General features: G+C 47.2%; 1 protein-coding gene across 2 annotated transcripts in view; it reads right to left on the bottom strand.

The window, feature by feature from the left end:
* The window catches only part of tarbp1 (TAR (HIV-1) RNA binding protein 1), a 52,810-nt gene that overhangs the window by 15,668 nt on the left and 17,985 nt on the right, over window positions 1-19,157 (bottom strand). Inside the window, exons 11-24 of one of the 2 annotated variants that reach the window (XM_029697596.1) lie at window positions 18,821-19,108; window positions 17,640-17,737; window positions 17,255-17,407; window positions 16,787-17,016; window positions 13,706-13,931; window positions 13,176-13,364; window positions 7,858-8,063; window positions 7,530-7,601; window positions 3,575-3,695; window positions 3,102-3,212; window positions 2,863-3,012; window positions 1,554-1,640; window positions 1,050-1,261; window positions 131-212 (exon numbers count right to left, since the gene is read on the bottom strand). In XM_029697596.1, the coding sequence (XP_029553456.1) occupies window positions 131-212; window positions 1,050-1,261; window positions 1,554-1,640; window positions 2,863-3,012; window positions 3,102-3,212; window positions 3,575-3,695; window positions 7,530-7,601; window positions 7,858-8,063; window positions 13,176-13,364; window positions 13,706-13,931; window positions 16,787-17,016; window positions 17,255-17,407; window positions 17,640-17,737; window positions 18,821-19,108 (2,225 nt within the window). The remainder of the gene's footprint in view (window positions 1-130; window positions 213-1,049; window positions 1,262-1,553; window positions 1,641-2,862; window positions 3,013-3,101; window positions 3,213-3,574; window positions 3,696-7,529; window positions 7,602-7,857; window positions 8,064-13,175; window positions 13,365-13,705; window positions 13,932-16,786; window positions 17,017-17,254; window positions 17,408-17,639; window positions 17,738-18,820; window positions 19,109-19,157) is intronic. The other variant, XR_003867577.1, reaches the window with a different exon arrangement.

Raw genomic sequence — 19,157 nt, 5'->3', positions numbered from 1 at the left:
GTTTTTAGAGACCCTAAGCAATTAGGTCAAATTACAATGAATCAACAGATTAAAAGATTCACATACAACAACATTTGATATTTCAAAATTCACACAATCAATCAACAAGACAATGGTTGCAGTGTCTTACTTCCACACTATAGTCTCTAACAGGATGAAAGACACCAAAGAAGAAGTGGTCCTGAATCCTGGTCCAGTTCTTACTGGCATTTCTGTACAGAGATATACACTAGTTATATGAGTCCAATAATGTATTTATTTAACTAGGCAAGTTAGTTAAGAACAAATTCTTATTTACAATGACGGCCTACCCCAGCCAAACCCCCCCTATGGGACTCCCAATCACGGCCGGATGTGATGCATCCTGGATTCGAACCAGGTACTGCAGTGAGATGTCTTAGACCACTGCTCCACTCGGGAGCCCAATAACAATATCCACAGTTTCCAATGGATCTAAGATAACCAAGTGTGGTTCCTCCTTCACTAACAATAACAGGTAGCCTAGTGGTTAGAGCAGGTAGCCTAGTGGTTAGAGCAGGTAGCCTAGTGGTTAGAGCAGGTAGCCTAGTGGTTAGAGCAGGTAGCCTAGTGGTTAGAGCAGGTAGCCTAGTGGTTAGAGCAGGTAGCCTAGTGGTTAGAGCAGGTAGCCTAGTGGTTAGAGCAGGTAGCCTAGTGGTTAGAGCAGGTAGCCTAGTGGTTAGAGCAGGTAGCCTGGTGGTTAGAGCAGGTAGCCTGGTGGTTAGAGCAGGTAGCCTAGTGGTTAGAGCGCTGGGCCAGTAACCCAAAGGTTGCTAGATCGAATCCCCGAGCTGACAAAGTAAAAATCTGTCGTTCTGCCCCTGAACAAGGCAGTTAACCCACTGTTCCTAGACGGTCATTGAAAATAAGAATTTGTTCTTAAACTTAGAAGACACCTTTATCCAAAGCGACTTACAGTCATGCGCGTATACATGTTATGAATAGTGTACAGAAGTCCAGTGACTGTATGAATTTTAGAATGTGATTCCTGAGGGAACATAATAATCCTAGTTCATATGTAACTCACTCACCCAGTACTCTGCATAGCCTCAGCCTGGTGCAGACAGGCCTTAACGACGGTGGCCAGCCCCCCGAGCCCCCCGGCCCCCTCCTCAGCCTCGGCCCTCGCACCCTCCAGACCCCACACCCTCTTCAGGGCCAGCAGGGCGTACAGACGAACACTGAAGTTATGGCTGAAACACCACTGGAGAATAACATCCAGGGCCTTACGCCACTGTACTGCCTGGTGGGGGGGATACAGACAGAGAGAGATGGAGAGACGGAGAGAGAGCGAGATACAGAGAGACAGAGAGAGATAGAAAGATGGAGAGAGAGATACAGAGAGAAGGGGGAGAAGTGTGAACACTGAAGTTATGGCTGAAACACACTGAATCACAACTGGAGGATGGTGTCCATGGCCTTAAGCCACTGTACTGCCTGGTGGGGAGGGACACAGAGGAGGAGGAGAGGGGCTCAGGAGAGGAGGAAGAGTCCTCTGAAGGTTTTACTTCATGATGGTGACATGTGGATCTTACCTTCTCCTTGAGTTGAGGCATGATGATGTTGAGGTGGACCAACACAGACAGGAAGGTACAGATGCTGGTCTTGGTCTTCTCTTGATCCTGTTCAGACATAAATCACATCAATTAGACACATTGGCTATAGATCAATATTGACTATTACAAGTTCTTTAAGCCAGTGAAAATAGACGCCAGTTCATTCAGTGACAATACAATAGATGCCAGTTTTCATTCAGTGACAATACAATAGATGCCAGTTTTTGTGGTATTGTGTGGCACAGTGGGTAAGAGCATGGCACTAGCAACACCAAGGTTGAGGGTTCAATTCCCACAGTGGTCATATACACATCCGAAAAGTGTAAACACTCACCACCCTTATGCAGGCCCAGAGTCAGTCTGTATTCAGGGTACTGGACTAGGATTAAAACCATCTGCCACTCACCACCCTGATGCAGGCCCAGAGTCAGTCTGTATTCAGGGCACTGGACTAGGATTAAAACCATCTGCCACTCACCACCCTGAAGCAGGTCCAGAGTCAGTCTGTATTCAGGGCACTGGACTAGGATTAAAACCATCTGCCACTCACCACCCTGATGCAGGCCCAGAGTCAGTCTGTATTCAGGGCACTGGACTAAGATTAGAACCATCTGCCACTCACCACCCTGAAGCAGGTCCAGAGTCGGTCTATGTGTTCAGGATACTGGACTAGGATTAGAACCATCTTCCACTCACCACCCTGAAGCAGGTCCAGAGTCGGTCTATGTGTTCAGGATACTGGACTAGGATTAGAACCATCTGCCACTCACCACCCTGAAGCAGGTCCAGAGTCGGTCTATGTGTTCAGGATACTGGACTAGGATTAAAACCATCTGCCACTCACCACCCTGAAGCAGGTCCAGAGTCGGTCTATGTGTTCAGGATGCTGGACTAGGATTAGAACCATCTGCCACTCACCACCCTGAAGCAGGTCCAGAGTCGGTCTATGTGTTCAGGATACTGGACTAGGATTAGAACCATCTGCCACTCACCACCCTGAAGCAGGTCCAGAGTCGGTCTATGTGTTCAGGATACTGGACTAGGATTAGAACCATCTGCCACTCACCACCCTGAAGCAGGTCCAGAGTCGGTCTATGTGTTCAGGATACTGGACTAGGATTAGAACCATCTGCCACTCACCACCCTGAAGCAGGTCCAGAGTCGGTCTATGTGTTCAGGATACTGGACTAGGATTAGAACCATCTGCCACTCACCACCCTGAAGCAGGTCCAGAGTCGGTCTATGTGTTCAGGATACTGGACTAGGATTAGAACCATCTGCCACTCACCACCCTGAAGCAGGTCCAGAGTCGGTCTATGTGTTCAGGATACTGGACTAGGATTAGAACCATCTTCCACTCTATCAGGTACTTGACTGAGGCCTGGTTACTGACGAAACCTGCCTCAAACACACGACACAGAATGGTACCTACAAACTCCTGGATGAACACAAACACAGGGTTAATAGAGGGTTCATTCAGGTGTGTGTGTGTGTGTGTGTGTGTGTGTGTGTGTGTGTCTCTCTCACCCCTCTCAGTTTGGGCAGCAGCATCAGTAGTGTCTGCCACACCCTGTTCTTGACACGATGCTGCAGGGAGTTGCTATAGTAACGCTGTTTTGACTTCGATATGGCCTCATCCTGAAAGAGAAAAAGACTTAGGCCTGTCTTTAAAACTACACATGAACTAATAACTACTGTGTTGGAGCTCAGGGAGATGGACAGTATATTACTGCAGTGTGAACTGGATTAATGTGTGTGATGCTATGAACACACACACACTGAATGAGTAGACATCATGGACTATAAACAAGCCAAATCTCCAGCTGTGTCAGTCTTTCCTTGGTTCCTACTGTCCTCTCTGGTCACCTCCTCCTCAAAATGAACTGGAGGATAAGATCTGAGAGGAGGAACCTTGGATGTTCTCCTCTAATGCCTTTTGAGAAGGAGGTAAGGAGAGAGGACACGAGGAAAGACTAATTGAGGAAGAGCCCTGGTCTTACCTTTTTCAGCAAGCGGAGAACCAGTTCTTCCATCAGTCTCTCATGCAGCTGATTGGAGGGCTGGAGGCGGCTGAGGAACGCCACGACACACACACGTGGGAACTGGTCATCCCTGTTATCACTGAGAGAGAGGAAAAAAAGAGAGAAAGAAAGCTTAGAGATAAATGTATATCTGTAGAGAAATAGGGACTACATTCACTGTTGACTACAGTACAAAGAAGGTCCACTATTGTCAGTGATGTGGTCGACTCCATGTTTTTAATAGCCTGAATACACTACAGTGAGGGGCCAGGTAATATGATCCAGTCCCACTACAGTGAGGGGCCAGGTAATATGTTCCAGTCCCACTACAGTGAGGGGTCAGGTAATATGTTCCAGTCCCACTACAGTGAGGGGCCAGGTAATATGTTCCAGTCCCACTACAGTGAGGGGTCAGGTAATATGTTCCAGTCCCACTACAGTGAGGGGTCAGGTAATATGTTCCAGTCCCACTACAGTGAGGAGTCAGGTAATATGTTCCAGTCCCACTACAGTGAGGGGTCAGGTAATATGTTCCAGTCCCACTACAGTGAGGGGTCAGGTAATATGTTCCAGTCCCACTACAGTGAGGGGTCAGGTAATATGTTCCAGTCCCACTACAGTGAGGGGTCAGGTAATATGTTCCAGTCCCACTACAGTGAGGGGTCAGGTAATATGTTCCAGTCCCACTACAGTGAGGGGGTCAGGAAATATGTCCCAGTCCCACTACAGTGAGGGGTCAGGTAATATGTCCCAGTCCCACTACAGTGAGGGGTCGGGTAATATGTCCCAGTCCCACTACAGTGAGGGGTCGGGTAATATGTTCCAGTCCCACTACAGTTAGGGCCCGGGTAATATGTTCCAGTCCCAATACAGTGAGGGGCCGGGTAATATGTTCCAGTCCCACTACAGTGAGGGGCCGGGTAATATGTTCCAGTCCCACTACAGTGAGGGGTCAGGTAATATGATCCAGTCCCACTACAGTGAGGGGTCAGGAAATATGTTCCAGTCCCACTACAGTGAGGGGTCAGGTAATATGTTCCAGTCCCACTACAGTGAGGGGTCAGGTAATATGTTCCAGTCCCACTACAGTGAGGGGTCAGGTAATATGTTCCAGTCCCACTACAGTGAGGGGTCAGGTAATATGTTCCAGTCCCACTACAGTGAGGGGTCAGGTAATATGTTCCAGTCCCACTACAGTGAGGGGTCAGGTAATATGTTCCAGTCCCACTACAGTGAGGGGTCAGGTAATATGTTCCAGTCCCACTACAGTGAGGGGTCAGGTAATATGTTCCAGTCCCACTACAGTGAGGGGTCAGGTAATATGTTCCAGTCCCACTACAGTGAGGGGTCAGGTTATTGGTTCCAGTCCCACTACAGTGAGGGGCCAAGTAATATATTCCAGTCCCACTACAGTGAGGGGTCAGGTAATATGTTCCAGTCCCACTACAGTGAGGGGTCAGGTAATATGTTCCAGTCCCACTACAGTGAGGGGTCAGGTAATATGTTCCAGTCCCACTACAGTGAGGGGTCAGGTAATATGTTCCAGTCCCACTACAGTGAGAGGTCAGGTAATATGTTCCAGTCCCACTACAGTGAGGGGTCAGGTAATATGTTCCAGTCCCACTACAGTGAGGGGTCAGGTAATATGTTCCAGTCCCACTACAGTGAGGGGTCAGGTAATATGTTCCAGTCCCACTACAGTGAGGGGTCAGGTAATATGTTCCAGTCCCACTACAGTGAGGGGTCAGGTAATATGTTCCAGTCCCACTACAGTGAGGGGTCAGGTAATATGTCCCAGTTCCACTACAGTGAGGGGTCGGGTAATATGTTCCAGTCCCACTACAGTGAGGGGCCGGGTAATATGTTCCAGTCCCACTACAGTGAGGGGTCAGGTAATATGTTCCAGTCCCACTACAGTGAGGGGTCAGGTCATATGTTCCAGTCCCACTACAGTGAGGGGTCAGGTAATATGTTCCAGTCCCACTACAGTGAGGGGCCAGGTAATATGTTCCAGTCCCACTACAGTGAGGGGCCAGGTAATATGTTCCAGTCCCACTACAGTGAGGGGCCAGGTAATATGTTCCAGTCCCACTACAGTGAGGGGTCAGGTAATATGTTCCAGTCCCACTACAGTGAGGGGTCAGGTTATTGGTTCCAGTCCCACTACAGTGAGGGGTCAGGTAATATGTTCCAGTCCCACTACAGTGAGGGGCCAGGTAATATGTTCCAGTCCCACTACAGTGAGGGGTCAGGTAATATGTTCCAGTCCCACTACAGTGAGGGGGAAGGTAATATGTTCCAGTCCCACTACAGTGAGGGGCCAGGTAATATGTTCCAGTCCCACTACAGTGAGGGGTCAGGTAATATGTTCCAGTCCCACTACAGTGAGGGGTCAGGTAATATGTTCCAGTCCCACTACAGTGAGGGGTCAGGTAATATGTTCCAGTCCCACTACAGTAATAATAAATACTAATATATACCATTTAACAGACACCTTTATCCACAGCAACGTACAGTCATGGGTGCAGACATTTTATGTATGAGTGGTCCCGGGAATCAAACCCACTGTCCTGGCATCGCAAGCCCCATGCTCTACCAACTGAGCTCCAGAGGACCACGACAATAGACTACAATATAGTACAGTAGAGTAGACTACGGTAGACTACAATATAGTACAGTAGACTACAGTATAGTACAGTAGACTACAGTATAGTACAGTAGACTACAATATAGTACAGTAGACTACAGTACAGTACAGTAGACTACAGTATAGTACAGTACAGTAGACTACAGTATAGTACAGTATAGTAGACTACAGTACAGTACAGTAGAGTACAGTACAATAGACTACAGTACAGTACACTACAGTATAGTACAGTACAGTAGACTACAGTAGAGTACAGTACACTACAGAACAGTAGACTACAGTATAGTACAGTAGACTACAGTATAGTACAGTATAGTACAGTACAGTAGACTACAGTACAGTATAGTACAGTAGACTACAGTATAGTACAGTAGAGTACAGTACAGTAGACTACAGTATAGTACAGTAGACTACAGTATAGTACAGTAGACTACAGTATAGTACAGTACAGTAGACTACAGTATAGTACAGTAGACTACAGTATAGTACAGTACAGTAGACTACAGTACAGTACAGTACAGTAGACTACGGTATAGTATAGTACAGTAGACTACAGTATAGTACAGTAGACTACAGTATAGTACAGTACAGTAGACTACAGTATAGTACAGTACAGTAGAGTACAGTACAGTATAGCACAGTAGACTACGGTATAGTACAGTACAGTAGACTAGAGTATAGTACAGTAGACTACAGTATAGTACAGTACAGTAGACTACAGTACAGTAGACTACAGTATAGTACAGTAGACTACAGTAGACTACAGTATAGTACAGTACAGTAGACTACAGTAGACTACAGTATAGTACAGTAGACTACAGTACAGTAGACTACAGTATAGTACAGTAGACTACAGTATAGTACAGTACAGTAGACTACAGTATAGTACAGTACAGTAGACTACAGTACAGTACAGTATAGTACAGTAGACTACGGTATAGTATAGTACAGTAGACTACAGTATAGTACAGTAGACTACAGTATAGTACAGTACAGTAGACTACAGTACAGTACAGTACAGTATAGTACAGTAGACTACGGTATAGTACAGTACAGTAGACTACAGTATAGTACAGTAGACTACAGTATAGTACAGTACAGTAGACTACAGTACAGTAGACTACAGTATAGTACAGTAGACTACAGTATAGTATAATACAGTAGACTACAGTATAGTACAATACAGTAGACTATAGTACAGTAGACTACAGTATTGTACAGTAGACTACAGTACAGTACAGTAGACTACAGTATAGTACAGTAGATGAAGTGAGTTCAGCAGCTGACCTGGGGACTGCAGTGTTAGCAGCACACTTCTCTCCGAGCCTCTCCACAAAGACCTGGACCTCCTGGATCAGCCTATGGAGAAGACAATCCATTATCCAGACAAGACCCTCAGTCCACAACAACCACTCCAATAACACACTCGCTCACATTCTCTGTCTCTCGCTCACATTCTCTGTCTCTCGGTCACATTCTCTGTCTCTCGGTCACATTCTCTGTCTCTCGGTCACATTCTCTGTCTCTCGCTCACATTCTCTGTCTCTCGCTCACATTCTCTGTCTCTCGCTCACATTCTATCTCACATTCTCTGTCTGTCACACTCCACACCCACCTTTGGTCCCTCCTGAACACAGGTCCATACACACATGCCTCAGCCAGGATGTCAGGGTGCAGTAAGGCACTGGAGAACATGGCATCTGATTGGCTCTGGCCTTCACTTCCTGGGTCAGAGGGCAGCCAGGTGTGGCAGCAGTGTTGGATCAGAAGGTTGAATACACCGGTCTTGGCCTGGGAGAGTTCCATCAACTCAACGGCTATCTAGAGATTGAGAGGAGTCATTAGTGGGTTGTGTCAACATCAAGACTGTGTTTAATACTCATAATAACCACAACATGTTCTGTTAAACACTGGAAACTACTTGCCAAGCCACATTTCTCCAAGTAGTGAACATGTAGCACGTTGCCTGCCACAACACAGACCTGTTCCATACAGACCTGGGTTCAATTAGGATTTATTTTCTTTCAAATACTTTAGCTGCTCTTGATTGAGCTAGCCTGGCAAAATGGAACCAATGGACAAGTTACCTGTTGTAGAGTAGCAGTGAGCCCAGGTGTTGATACCCCACGCCTCCCTCTAGTTACCTGTTGTAGAGTAACAGTGAGCCCAGGTGTTGATACCCCACGCCTCCCTCTAGTTACCTGTTGTAGAGTAACAGTGAACCCAGGTGTTGATACCCCACGCCTCCCTCTAGTTACCTGTTGTAGAGTAACAGTGAACCCAGGTGTTGATACCCCACGCCTCCCTCTAGTTACCTGTTGTAGAGTAACAGTGAACCCAGGTGTTGATACCCCACGCCTCCCTCTAGTTACCTGTTGTAGAGTAGCAGTGAGCCCAGGTGTTGATACCCCATGCCTCCCTCTAGTTACCTGTTGTAGAGTAACAGTGAACCCAGGTGTTGATACCCCATGCCTCCCTCTAGTTACCTGTTGTAGAGTAACAGTGAGCCCAGGTGTTGATACCCCATGCCTCCCTCTAGTTACCTGTTGTAGAGTAACAGTGAACCCAGGTGTTGATACCCCATGCCTCCCTCTAGTTACCTGTTGTAGAGTAACAGTGAACCCAGGTGTTGATACCCCATGCCTCCCTCTAGTTACCTGTTGTAGAGTAACAGTGAGCCCAGGTGTTGATACCCCATGCCTCCCTCTAGTTACCTGTTGTAGAGTAACAGTGAACCCAGGTGTTGATACCCCATGCCTCCCTCTAGTTACCTGTTGTAGAGTAACAGTGAACCCAGGTGTTGATACCCCATGCCTCCCTCTAGTTACCTGTTGTAGAGTAGCAGTGAGCCCAGGTGTTGATACCCCACGCCTCCCTCTAGTTACTGGTTGTAGAGTAACAGTGAACCCAGGTGTTGATACCCCATGCCTCCCTCTAGTTACCTGTTGTAGAGTAGCAGTGAACCCAGGTGTTGATACCCCATGCCTCCCTCTAGTTACCTGTTGTAGAGTAACAGTGAGCCCAGGTGTTGATACCCCACGCCTCCCTCTAGTTACCTGTTGTAGAGTAACAGTGAACCCAGGTGTTGATACCCCATGCCTCCCTCTAGTTACCTGTTGTAGAGTAACAGTGAACCCAGGTGTTGATACCCCATGCCTCCCTCTAGTTACCTGTTGTAGAGTAGCAGTGAGCCCAGGTGTTGATACCCCATGCCTCCCTCTAGTTACCTGTTGTAGAGTAACAGTGAACCCAGGTGTTGATACCCCATGCCTCTCTCTAGTTACCTGTTGTAGAGTAGCAGTGAGCCCAGGTGTTGATACCCCATGCCTCCCTCTAGTTACCTGTTGTAGAGTAACAGTGAGCCCAGGTGTTGATACCCCACGCCTCCCTCTAGTTACCTGTTGTAGAGTAGCAGTGAGCCCAGGTGTTGATACCCCACGCCTCCCTCTAGTTACCTGTTGTAGAGTAACAGTGAACCCAGGTGTTGATACCCCATGCCTCCCTCTAGTTACCTGTTGTAGAGTAACAGTGAACCCAGGTGTTGATACCCCATGCCTCCCTCTAGTTACCTGTTGTAGAGTAACAGTGAACCCAGGTGTTGATACCCCACGCCTCCCTCTAGTTACCTGTTGTAGAGTAGCAGTGAGCCCAGGTGTTGATACCCCACGCCTCCCTCTAGTTACCTGTTGTAGAGTAACAGTGAACCCAGGTGTTGATACCCCATGCCTCCCTCTAGTTACCTGTTGTAGAGTAACAGTGAACCCAGGTGTTGATACCCCACGCCTCCCTCTAGTTACCTGTTGTAGAGTAGCAGTGAGCCCAGGTGTTGATACCCCATGCCTCCCTCTAGTTACCTGTTGTAGAGTAACAGTGAACCCAGGTGTTGATACCCCATGCCTCCCTCTAGTTACCTGTTGTAGAGTAACAGTGAGCCCAGGTGTTGATACCCCATGCCTCCCTCTAGTTACCTGTTGTAGAGTAGCAGTGAGCCCAGGTGTTGATACCCCATGCCTCCCTCTAGTTACCTGTTGTAGAGTAACAGTGAACCCAGGTGTTGATACCCCCATGCCTCCCTCTAGTTACCTGTTGTAGAGTAACAGTGAACCCAGGTGTTGATACCCCATGCCTCCCTCTAGTTACCTGTTGTAGAGTAGCAGTGAGCCCAGGTGTTGATACCCCATGCCTCCCTCTAGTTACCTGTTGTAGAGTAACAGTGAGCCCAGGTGTTGATACCCCATGCCTCCCTCTAGTTACTGGTTGTAGAGTAACAGTGAGCCCAGGTGTTGATACCCCATGCCTCCCTCTAGTTACCTGTTGTAGAGTAACAGTGAGCCCAGGTGTTGATATCCCACGCCTCCCTCTAGTTACCTGTTGTAGAGTAACAGTGAACCCAGGTGTTGATACCCCATGCCTCCCTCTAGTTACCTGTTGTAGAGTAGCAGTGAGCCCAGGTGTTGATACCCCACGCCTCCCTCTAGTTACCTGTTGTAGAGTAACAGTGAACCCAGGTGTTGATACCCCACGCCTCCCTCTAGTTACCTGTTGTAGAGTAACAGTGAACCCAGGTGTTGATACCCCATGCCTCCCTCTAGTTACCTGTTGTAGAGTAACAGTGAGCCCAGGTGTTGATACCCCACGCCTCCCTCTAGTTACCTGTTGTAGAGTAACAGTGAACCCAGGTGTTGATACCCCATGCCTCCCTCTAGTTACCTGTTGTAGAGTAACAGTGAGCCCAGGTGTTGATACCCCATGCCTCCCTCTAGTTACCTGTTGTAGAGTAACAGTGAACCCAGGTGTTGATACCCCATGCCTCCCTCTAGTTACCTGTTGTAGAGTAACAGTGAACCCAGGTGTTGATACCCCATGCCTCCCTCTAGTTACCTGTTGTAGAGTAACAGTGAGCCCAGGTGTTGATACCCCATGCCTCCCTCTAGTTACCTGTTGTAGAGTAACAGTGAACCCAGGTGTTGATACCCCATGCCTCCCTCTAGTTACCTGTTGTAGAGTAACAGTGAGCCCAGGTGTTGATACCCCATGCCTCCCTCTAGTTACCTGTTGTAGAGTAGCAGTGAGCCCAGGTGTTGATACCCCATGCCTCCCTCTAGTTACCTGTTGTAGAGTAACAGTGAACCCAGGTGTTGATACCCCATGCCTCTCTCTAGTTACCTGTTGTAGAGTAGCAGTGAGCCCAGGTGTTGATACCCCATGCCTCCCTCTAGTTACCTGTTGTAGAGTAACAGTGAGCCCAGGTGTTGATACCCCACGCCTCCCTCTAGTTACCTGTTGTAGAGTAGCAGTGAGCCCAGGTGTTGATACCCCACGCCTCCCTCTAGTTACCTGTTGTAGAGTAACAGTGAACCCAGGTGTTGATACCCCACGCCTCCCTCTAGTTACCTGTTGTAGAGTAACAGTGAACCCAGGTGTTGATACCCCATGCCTCCCTCTAGTTACCTGTTGTAGAGTAACAGTGAACCCAGGTGTTGATACCCCACGCCTCCCTCTAGTTACCTGTTGTAGAGTAGCAGTGAGCCCAGGTGTTGATACCCCACGCCTCCCTCTAGTTACCTGTTGTAGAGTAACAGTGAGCCCAGGTGTTGATACCCCACGCCTCCCTCTAGTTACCTGTTGTAGAGTAACAGTGAACCCAGGTGTTGATACCCCATGCCTCCCTCTAGTTACCTGTTGTAGAGTAGCAGTGAGCCCAGGTGTTGATACCCCATGCCTCCCTCTAGTTACCTGTTGTAGAGTAACAGTGAACCCAGGTGTTGATACCCCACGCCTCCCTCTAGTTACCTGTTGTAGAGTAACAGTGAACCCAGGTGTTGATACCCCATGCCTCCCTCTAGTTACCTGTTGTAGAGTAACAGTGAACCCAGGTGTTGATACCCCATGCCTCCCTCTAGTTACCTGTTGTAGAGTAGCAGTGAGCCCAGGTGTTGATACCCCATGCCTCCCTCTAGTTACCTGTTGTAGAGTAACAGTGAACCCAGGTGTTGATACCCCATGCCTCCCTCTAGTTACCTGTTGTAGAGTAACAGTGAACCCAGGTGTTGATACCCCATGCCTCCCTCTAGTTACCTGTTGTAGAGTAGCAGTGAGCCCAGGTGTTGATACCCCATGCCTCCCTCTAGTTACCTGTTGTAGAGTAACAGTGAACCCAGGTGTTGATACCCCATGCCTCCCTCTAGTTACCTGTTGTAGAGTAACAGTGAACCCAGGTGTTGATACCCCATGCCTCCCTCTAGTTACCTGTTGTAGAGTAACAGTGAACCCAGGTGTTGATACCCCATGCCTCCCTCTAGTTACCTGTTGTAGAGTAACAGTGAGCCCAGGTGTTGATACCCCACGCCTCCCTCTAGTTACCTGTTGTAGAGTAGCAGTGAGCCCAGGTGTTGATACCCCATGCCTCCCTCTAGTTACCTGTTGTAGAGTAACAGTGAACCCAGGTGTTGATACCCCACGCCTCCCTCTAGTTACCTGTTGTAGAGTAACAGTGAACCCAGGTGTTGATACCCCATGCCTCCCTCTAGTTACCTGTTGTAGAGTAACAGTGAACCCAGGTGTTGATACCCCATGCCTCCCTCTAGTTACCTGTTGTAGAGTAACAGTGAACCCAGGTGTTGATACCCCACGCCTCCCTCTAGTTACCTGTTGTAGAGTAACAGTGAGCCCAGGTGTTGATACCCCACGCCTCCCTCTAGTTACCTGTTGTAGAGTAACAGTGAACCCAGGTGTTGATACCCCACGCCTCCCTCTAGTTACCTGTTGTAGAGTAACAGTGAACCCAGGTGTTGATACCCCATGCCTCCCTCTAGTTACCTGTTGTAGAGTAGCAGTGAGCCCAGGTGTTGATACCCCATGCCTCCCTCTAGTTACCTGTTGTAGAGTAACAGTGAACCCAGGTGTTGATACCCCATGCCTCCCTCTAGTTACCTGTTGTAGAGTAGCAGTGAGCCCAGGTGCCTGGTCCACTGTTAACTCCAGCAGGCTGTGGTGAAAGGCCATGGTCACAAAGCCCTGCAGGGTGGGCCAGAAGTCATGAGGGTTACTGCTGAGTCCCAGCACCAGCTTCCAGGAGACAGTCACAGCCTCTACACACAGGGCCTCCTCAGACAGCGCCACCTGGTGGGGGGATACAGGTTCACTATTTCATATTGCCTTATCAGAAGCCATATAAAGCAGGACATAAATGACTTGGCCACATGACCACTATACTATATTGTTTCTGAAACACTGTTGCAGTCAAAATCAGTTGTTAAATAAAACCAAGGCTTGGATTTCACTGTCTTTCCCCATAGACTGCTTACAAGGTGAGGAAATATTTTGTTTTGTAATTTGGGTGAACTATTCCTCTAAAACATGGTTATTGGTGTGGACAAGCCTGTAGAGAGCTGGGTGAGAAAGAATGTCTCAGCCAGGTAGTAGACATGACAATATCAGCTGTAGTCAATTCTAAGACTCACCTGTGGCAACATGGAGGCCATGAAGTCCAGTACAGGCAGTACCAGGCCACTGGGTAGCAGAGACAGAGCCTCTATAGCAGCCTCGAGGGACCCTGACGCCCTGGGGAGCTCCAGGGGCCCGGGTGGTCCTATCCTCCTCCCGTAGCCCAGGCATGTCCACTGGTCCCGGATGAAATGAGCTGCCATACGGCCCCAGTCCTGGAGGAGAGGACCCTGTTCTGAAACACTGTAGACAGATGACAAACTCTTAATTATCAGAGATATCGGTAAGGCCCTCTGATCTCCCAGACAGGCCCCAGGCCCTCTGATCTCCCAGACATCCCCTCTATTTGGGACCTCTCAGGGCAGTGAAGTCCTGGAACTCCTTGCCAGAAAGTTATAAAAAAATGTTTGAACGACTACAGTGGTTATTGTAATATGTTCTGTTGTATTTAAATTCATATGTGAACATGAGGTATAGGTCCTGTGTAGCTCAGTTGGTAGAGCATGGCGTTTGCAACACTAGGGTTGTGGGTTCCATTCCCACAGAGGACCAGTACCATAAGATTGTTTTACGAAAATGTATGCACTCACTGTTGTAAGTCGCTGTGGATAAGAGCCTCTGCTAAATGATACAATAAAAAAATAAAAAATAATGACAAAAAAATGTATATGTGGGTGGAGGGGTAGGCTGGGGGCTGTAATATGTATACGGTGCCTTCGGAAAGTATTCAGACCCCTTGACTTTTTCCACATTGTTAGGTTACAGCTTTATTCTAAAATGGATTAAATAAAAAAATGTCCTCAATCGACTCAAAATAACCCAAAATGACAAAGCAAAAACAGGTTTGTTAGAAACTTCAGCAAATGTATTAAAAACAAAAAACGGAAATACCTTATTTATTCAGACCTTTCGCTATGAGACTAGAAATTGAGCTCAGGTGAATCCTGTTTCCATTGATCATCCTTGAGATGTTTCTACAACTTGATTGGAGTCCACCTGTGGTAAATTAAATTGATTGGACATGATCTGGAAAGGCACACACCTGTCTATATAAGGTCCCACAGTTGACAGTGCACGTCAGAGAAAAAACCAAGCCATGAGGTTGAAGGAATTGTCCGTAGAGCTCTGAGACAGGATTGTGTCGAGGTACAGATCTGGGGAAGGGTACCAAAACATTTCTCCAGCATTGAAGGTCCCCAAGAACACAGCGGCCTCCATCATTCTTAAAATGGAAGAAGTTTGGAACCACCAAGACTCTTCCTAGATCTGGCTGCCCGGCCAAACTGAGCAATCGGGGGAGAAGGGCCTTGGTCAGGGAAATGACCAAGAACCCGATGGTCACTGACAGAGCTCCAGACTTCTTCGGTGGAGATGGGAGAACCTTCCAGAAGGACAACAATCTCTGCAGCACTCTACCAATCAAGCCTTTATGATAGAGTAGCCAGACAGAAGCCACTCCTCAGTAAAAGGCACGTGACAGCCCGCTTGGAGTTTGCCAAAAGGCACCTAAAGGTCTCTCAGACCAAGATTCTCTGGTCTGATAAAACCAAGATTGAACTCTTTGTCCTGAATGCCAAGCGTCACACCTGGAGGAAACTTGGCCCCACCAAGCATGGTGGTGGCAGCAGAGAGAGAGAGAGATCCTTGATGAAAACCTGCTCCAGAGTGCTCAGGACTTCAGGCTGCGGCGAAGGTTCACCTTCCAACAGGACGACCCTAAGTACACAGTACACAATGACCTTAAGTACACAGCCAAGACAACGCAGGAGTCTCTGAATGTCCTTGAGTGGCCCAGCCAGAGCCTGGACTTGAACTCAATCGAACATCTCTGTAGAGACCTGAAAATAGCTGTGCAGCGACGCTCCCCATCCAACCTGAGAGAGCTAGAGAGAATCTGCAGAATGGGAGAAATGGGAGAAACTCTCCAAATACAGGTGTGCCAAGCTTGTAGCGTCGTACCCAAGAGGACTTGAGGCTGTAATCGCTGGTGCTTCAACAAAGTACTGAGTAAAGGGTCTGAATACTTACGTAAATGTGGTATTTTAGTTTTTTATATTTAATACATTTGCTAACATTTCTAAAAACCTGTTTTTGCTTTGTCATTATGGGGTTTTGTGTGTAGACTGAGGAAAAAAAAGATTTCATCAATTTTGTAACGTAACAAAATGTGGAAAGATTCCAGGGATCTGAATACTTTCTGAATGCACTGTAGGTAATAGGAATGTTTGTTAAACTTTGCTATTGTTTTTTTTGTTTTTTACATTTCTTCAGGACTCTTGGAAGACTAGCCCTTGGGCTAAAAGAGATCCTAATAAAATCCATTAGTTTCTATTGGGCACAAAATAATCTGAATCACAACCAAAATTTTTGGTCCCATAAAATGGGAGGACTATGTACAAAAAGTGTTGTAATTTCGAAACGGTTCACCCTATATGGAGGACAATACCCTCACATTAAAGATGACAGTCTGACCTTTAACCTCATACTCATTGTATCAATCCAAAGTGCTGGATTACAGAGCCAAAACAACAACAAATGTCCCAATATTTAGTATCTCACTGCATGTAGATGTGCATATCCTTGCCACAATCTCCATTTTACCATTTGACTTGTAATCTCTGGGAGATGGTTTTTCTCCCACATGTAAATTCCACGTTGAACAGCAAATGACTTAATAGCATGTGACACAAACAGTCACAATTTAGAGCCCTGACTGTCAGAAAAATCAGGGCCATATAGTGTTGTATACTAGTGGTTTACTTAAGCAATAAGGCCCGGGGGGTGTGGTATATGGCCAATATACCACGGCTAAGGGCTGTTCTTAGGCACGACGCATCGCGGAGTGCCTGGATAAAGCCCTTAGCCGTGGTACATTGGTCATATACCACAAACCCCCAAGGTGCCTTATTGCTATTATAAACTGGTTACCAACGTAATTAGAGCAGTAAAAATAAATGTTTTGTCATACCCATGGTATTACACGATCTGATATACCACGGCTGTCAGCCAATCGAACCACCCAGTTTATAATATACAACACATTATGCTGATGATACAGTACATCTACATTTAAACAATACCATGCATACTGTACTGACCCTGTAGACTGATCTACAGTTGGAGGTTTCAGCAGGCTCTGGTTGAAGTGGACCAGAGAGAGAGGAGGGGCTGGGGGTGGGGCAGGGGAGTAGAAGTAGCTAGACAGATGGGCCAGTAGAATCGTGCTCTCTGATTGGAGGTTGAACACTCCCAGCGCTGCAACCTCACAGGTCATGGCCAACGACGCCATGGCAACCGCCCTGGACACCTGACCCGCCACAGAGGGGATCTAAGAGAAACACACACACACACACACACACACACACACACCTTCCAGTTGTATAGTGAAAACCATGATGAACATCAATATGACAAATAGCAGTCCAACTAGTCTTTCTTCAATCAGAGTCTAACTGCTAAAGAAAATATCCCATTATTCAAACTGACACACGAATCCAGTGATGTATGAAGTGACTAGTGAAGGAGAGCAGCCTGAGAGAGAGGAGATAGATCCTGTAATACTGTACCTGGTCAGCTTCTAGGATCCTCAGGACGTATCTGAGGAGTCTGGGGAAATAGGCCTCCTGTACCTTGGAGTGGTTCCACTCTAACACACTGTACATCAGCACCACCTCTTTCAGCACTGACAGGTAGAGCTCAGCACGCTCTACATCACATAGCTGGAGAGGACAGACAAACAAAACACAGGCGGAGGAGAAATGCAGGTACATGATCAATGTTATAACATGTGAGATTGAGTGAGTGAGTGAGTGAGTGAGTGAGTGAGTGAGTGAGTGTGTGTGAGTGTGAGAGTGAGAGTGAGAGTGAGAGTGTGAGAGAGAGAGAGAGAGAGAGAGAGAGAGAGAGAGAGAGAGAGAGAGAGAGAGAGAGATAGTGTGTGTGTGTGTTCACCTCCTGCAGTTCTCCACTCAGTCTTCGGAGGATGAATTCCTGAATGGGCTCCACCACGCCCAGAACCAGCACTTCCATGGAGACCGTCACACTGTCCTCTGTAGAAGACAAAACACTTTCTTTTTAAACAATGAATGACATCTTATTTTGCATGTTTCCAGTGCTATAAATCAACATGAATCATAACTAAGAATCAATTAGAATCACTGCTATGGATCACTACTTGAGTCAAGTTGAGAAGAGAAGAGTCGAGAAGGGTACAGTAGAGTACAGTAGAGCAGAGTAGAGTACAGTAGAGCACAGCAAAGTCCAGCAGAATACAGTAGAGTACAGTAGAGCAGAGTAGAGTACAGTAGAGCACAGCAAAGTCCAGCAGAATACAGTAGAGTACATATACATTTACATTTAAGTCATTTAGCAGACGCTCTTATCCAGAGCGACTTACAAATTGGTGCATTCACCTATAATATCCAGTAGAACAACCACTTTACAATAGTGCATCTAAATCTTTTAAAGGGGGGGGGGTTAGAAGGATTACTTTATCCTATCCCAGGTATTCCTTAAAGAGGTGGGGTTTCAGGTGTCTCCGGAAGGTGGTGGTTGACTCCGCTGTCCTGGCATCGTGAGGGAGCTTGTTCCACCATTGGGGTGCCAGAGCAGCGAACAGTTTTGATTGGGCTGAGCGGGAACTGTGCTTCCTCAGAGGTAGGGAGGCGAGCAGGCCAGAGGTGGATGAACGCAGAGTACAGTAGTGTAGAGTATAGTACAGCAGAGTACAGTACATTAGAATAGAGTAGAGTACAGTAGAGTAGTGTAGAGTATAGTACAGCAGAGTACAGTACAGTACATTAGAATACAGTAGAGTACAGTATAGTAGAGTAGTGTAGAGTATAGTACAGCAGAGTACAGTACATTAGAATACAGTAGAGTACAGTACAGTAGAATACAGTAGAGTACAGTACAGTAGAACAGAGAACATTACAGTAGAGTAGTGTAGAGTATAGCACAGCAGAATACAGTACATTAGAACACAGTAGAGTACAGTACAGTAGAGCAGAGAACAGTAGAGTAGTGTAGAGTATAGTACAATACATTAGAATACAGTAGAGTACAGTATAGTAGAGTAGTGTAGAGTATAGTACAGCAGAGTACAGTACATTAGAATACAGTACAGTAGATACCTTGTTCTTTCTCTACTGCAGCAGGATGCCTGGCTGGTGTGAGCTGCAGTAGTCGTAGCAGCAGCTGCAGGCTCTTGTCAGTCTTGCGTAGCGGCAGGTAGACATTAGTGTGGAGCCTGCTCAGTGTGTCCAGTAGGGGGCGGAAGAGCGAGTCCATCCCACCGCTGACACCAGCAGTCTCCTCTCCTCCAGATCTCCTCTGAGTCCTCCCCTCTATGTCAACACACAGTAGGATGGCCTTGGCTAGCAGCTCTGCCTCTCCTGGGTCTGGTACACTGTCTGTCTGGTCTGTTGGACGTCACAACAAAGTTCATCAGTACAGTCATCTATTCTATAT

This window comes from Salmo trutta, chromosome 18 (genome assembly GCF_901001165.1).
Source record: "Salmo trutta chromosome 18, fSalTru1.1, whole genome shotgun sequence".
In the NCBI taxonomy this organism is placed as follows: Eukaryota; Metazoa; Chordata; class Actinopteri; order Salmoniformes; family Salmonidae; genus Salmo; species Salmo trutta.
This window is presented reverse-complemented; position numbering and strand designations above follow the sequence as displayed.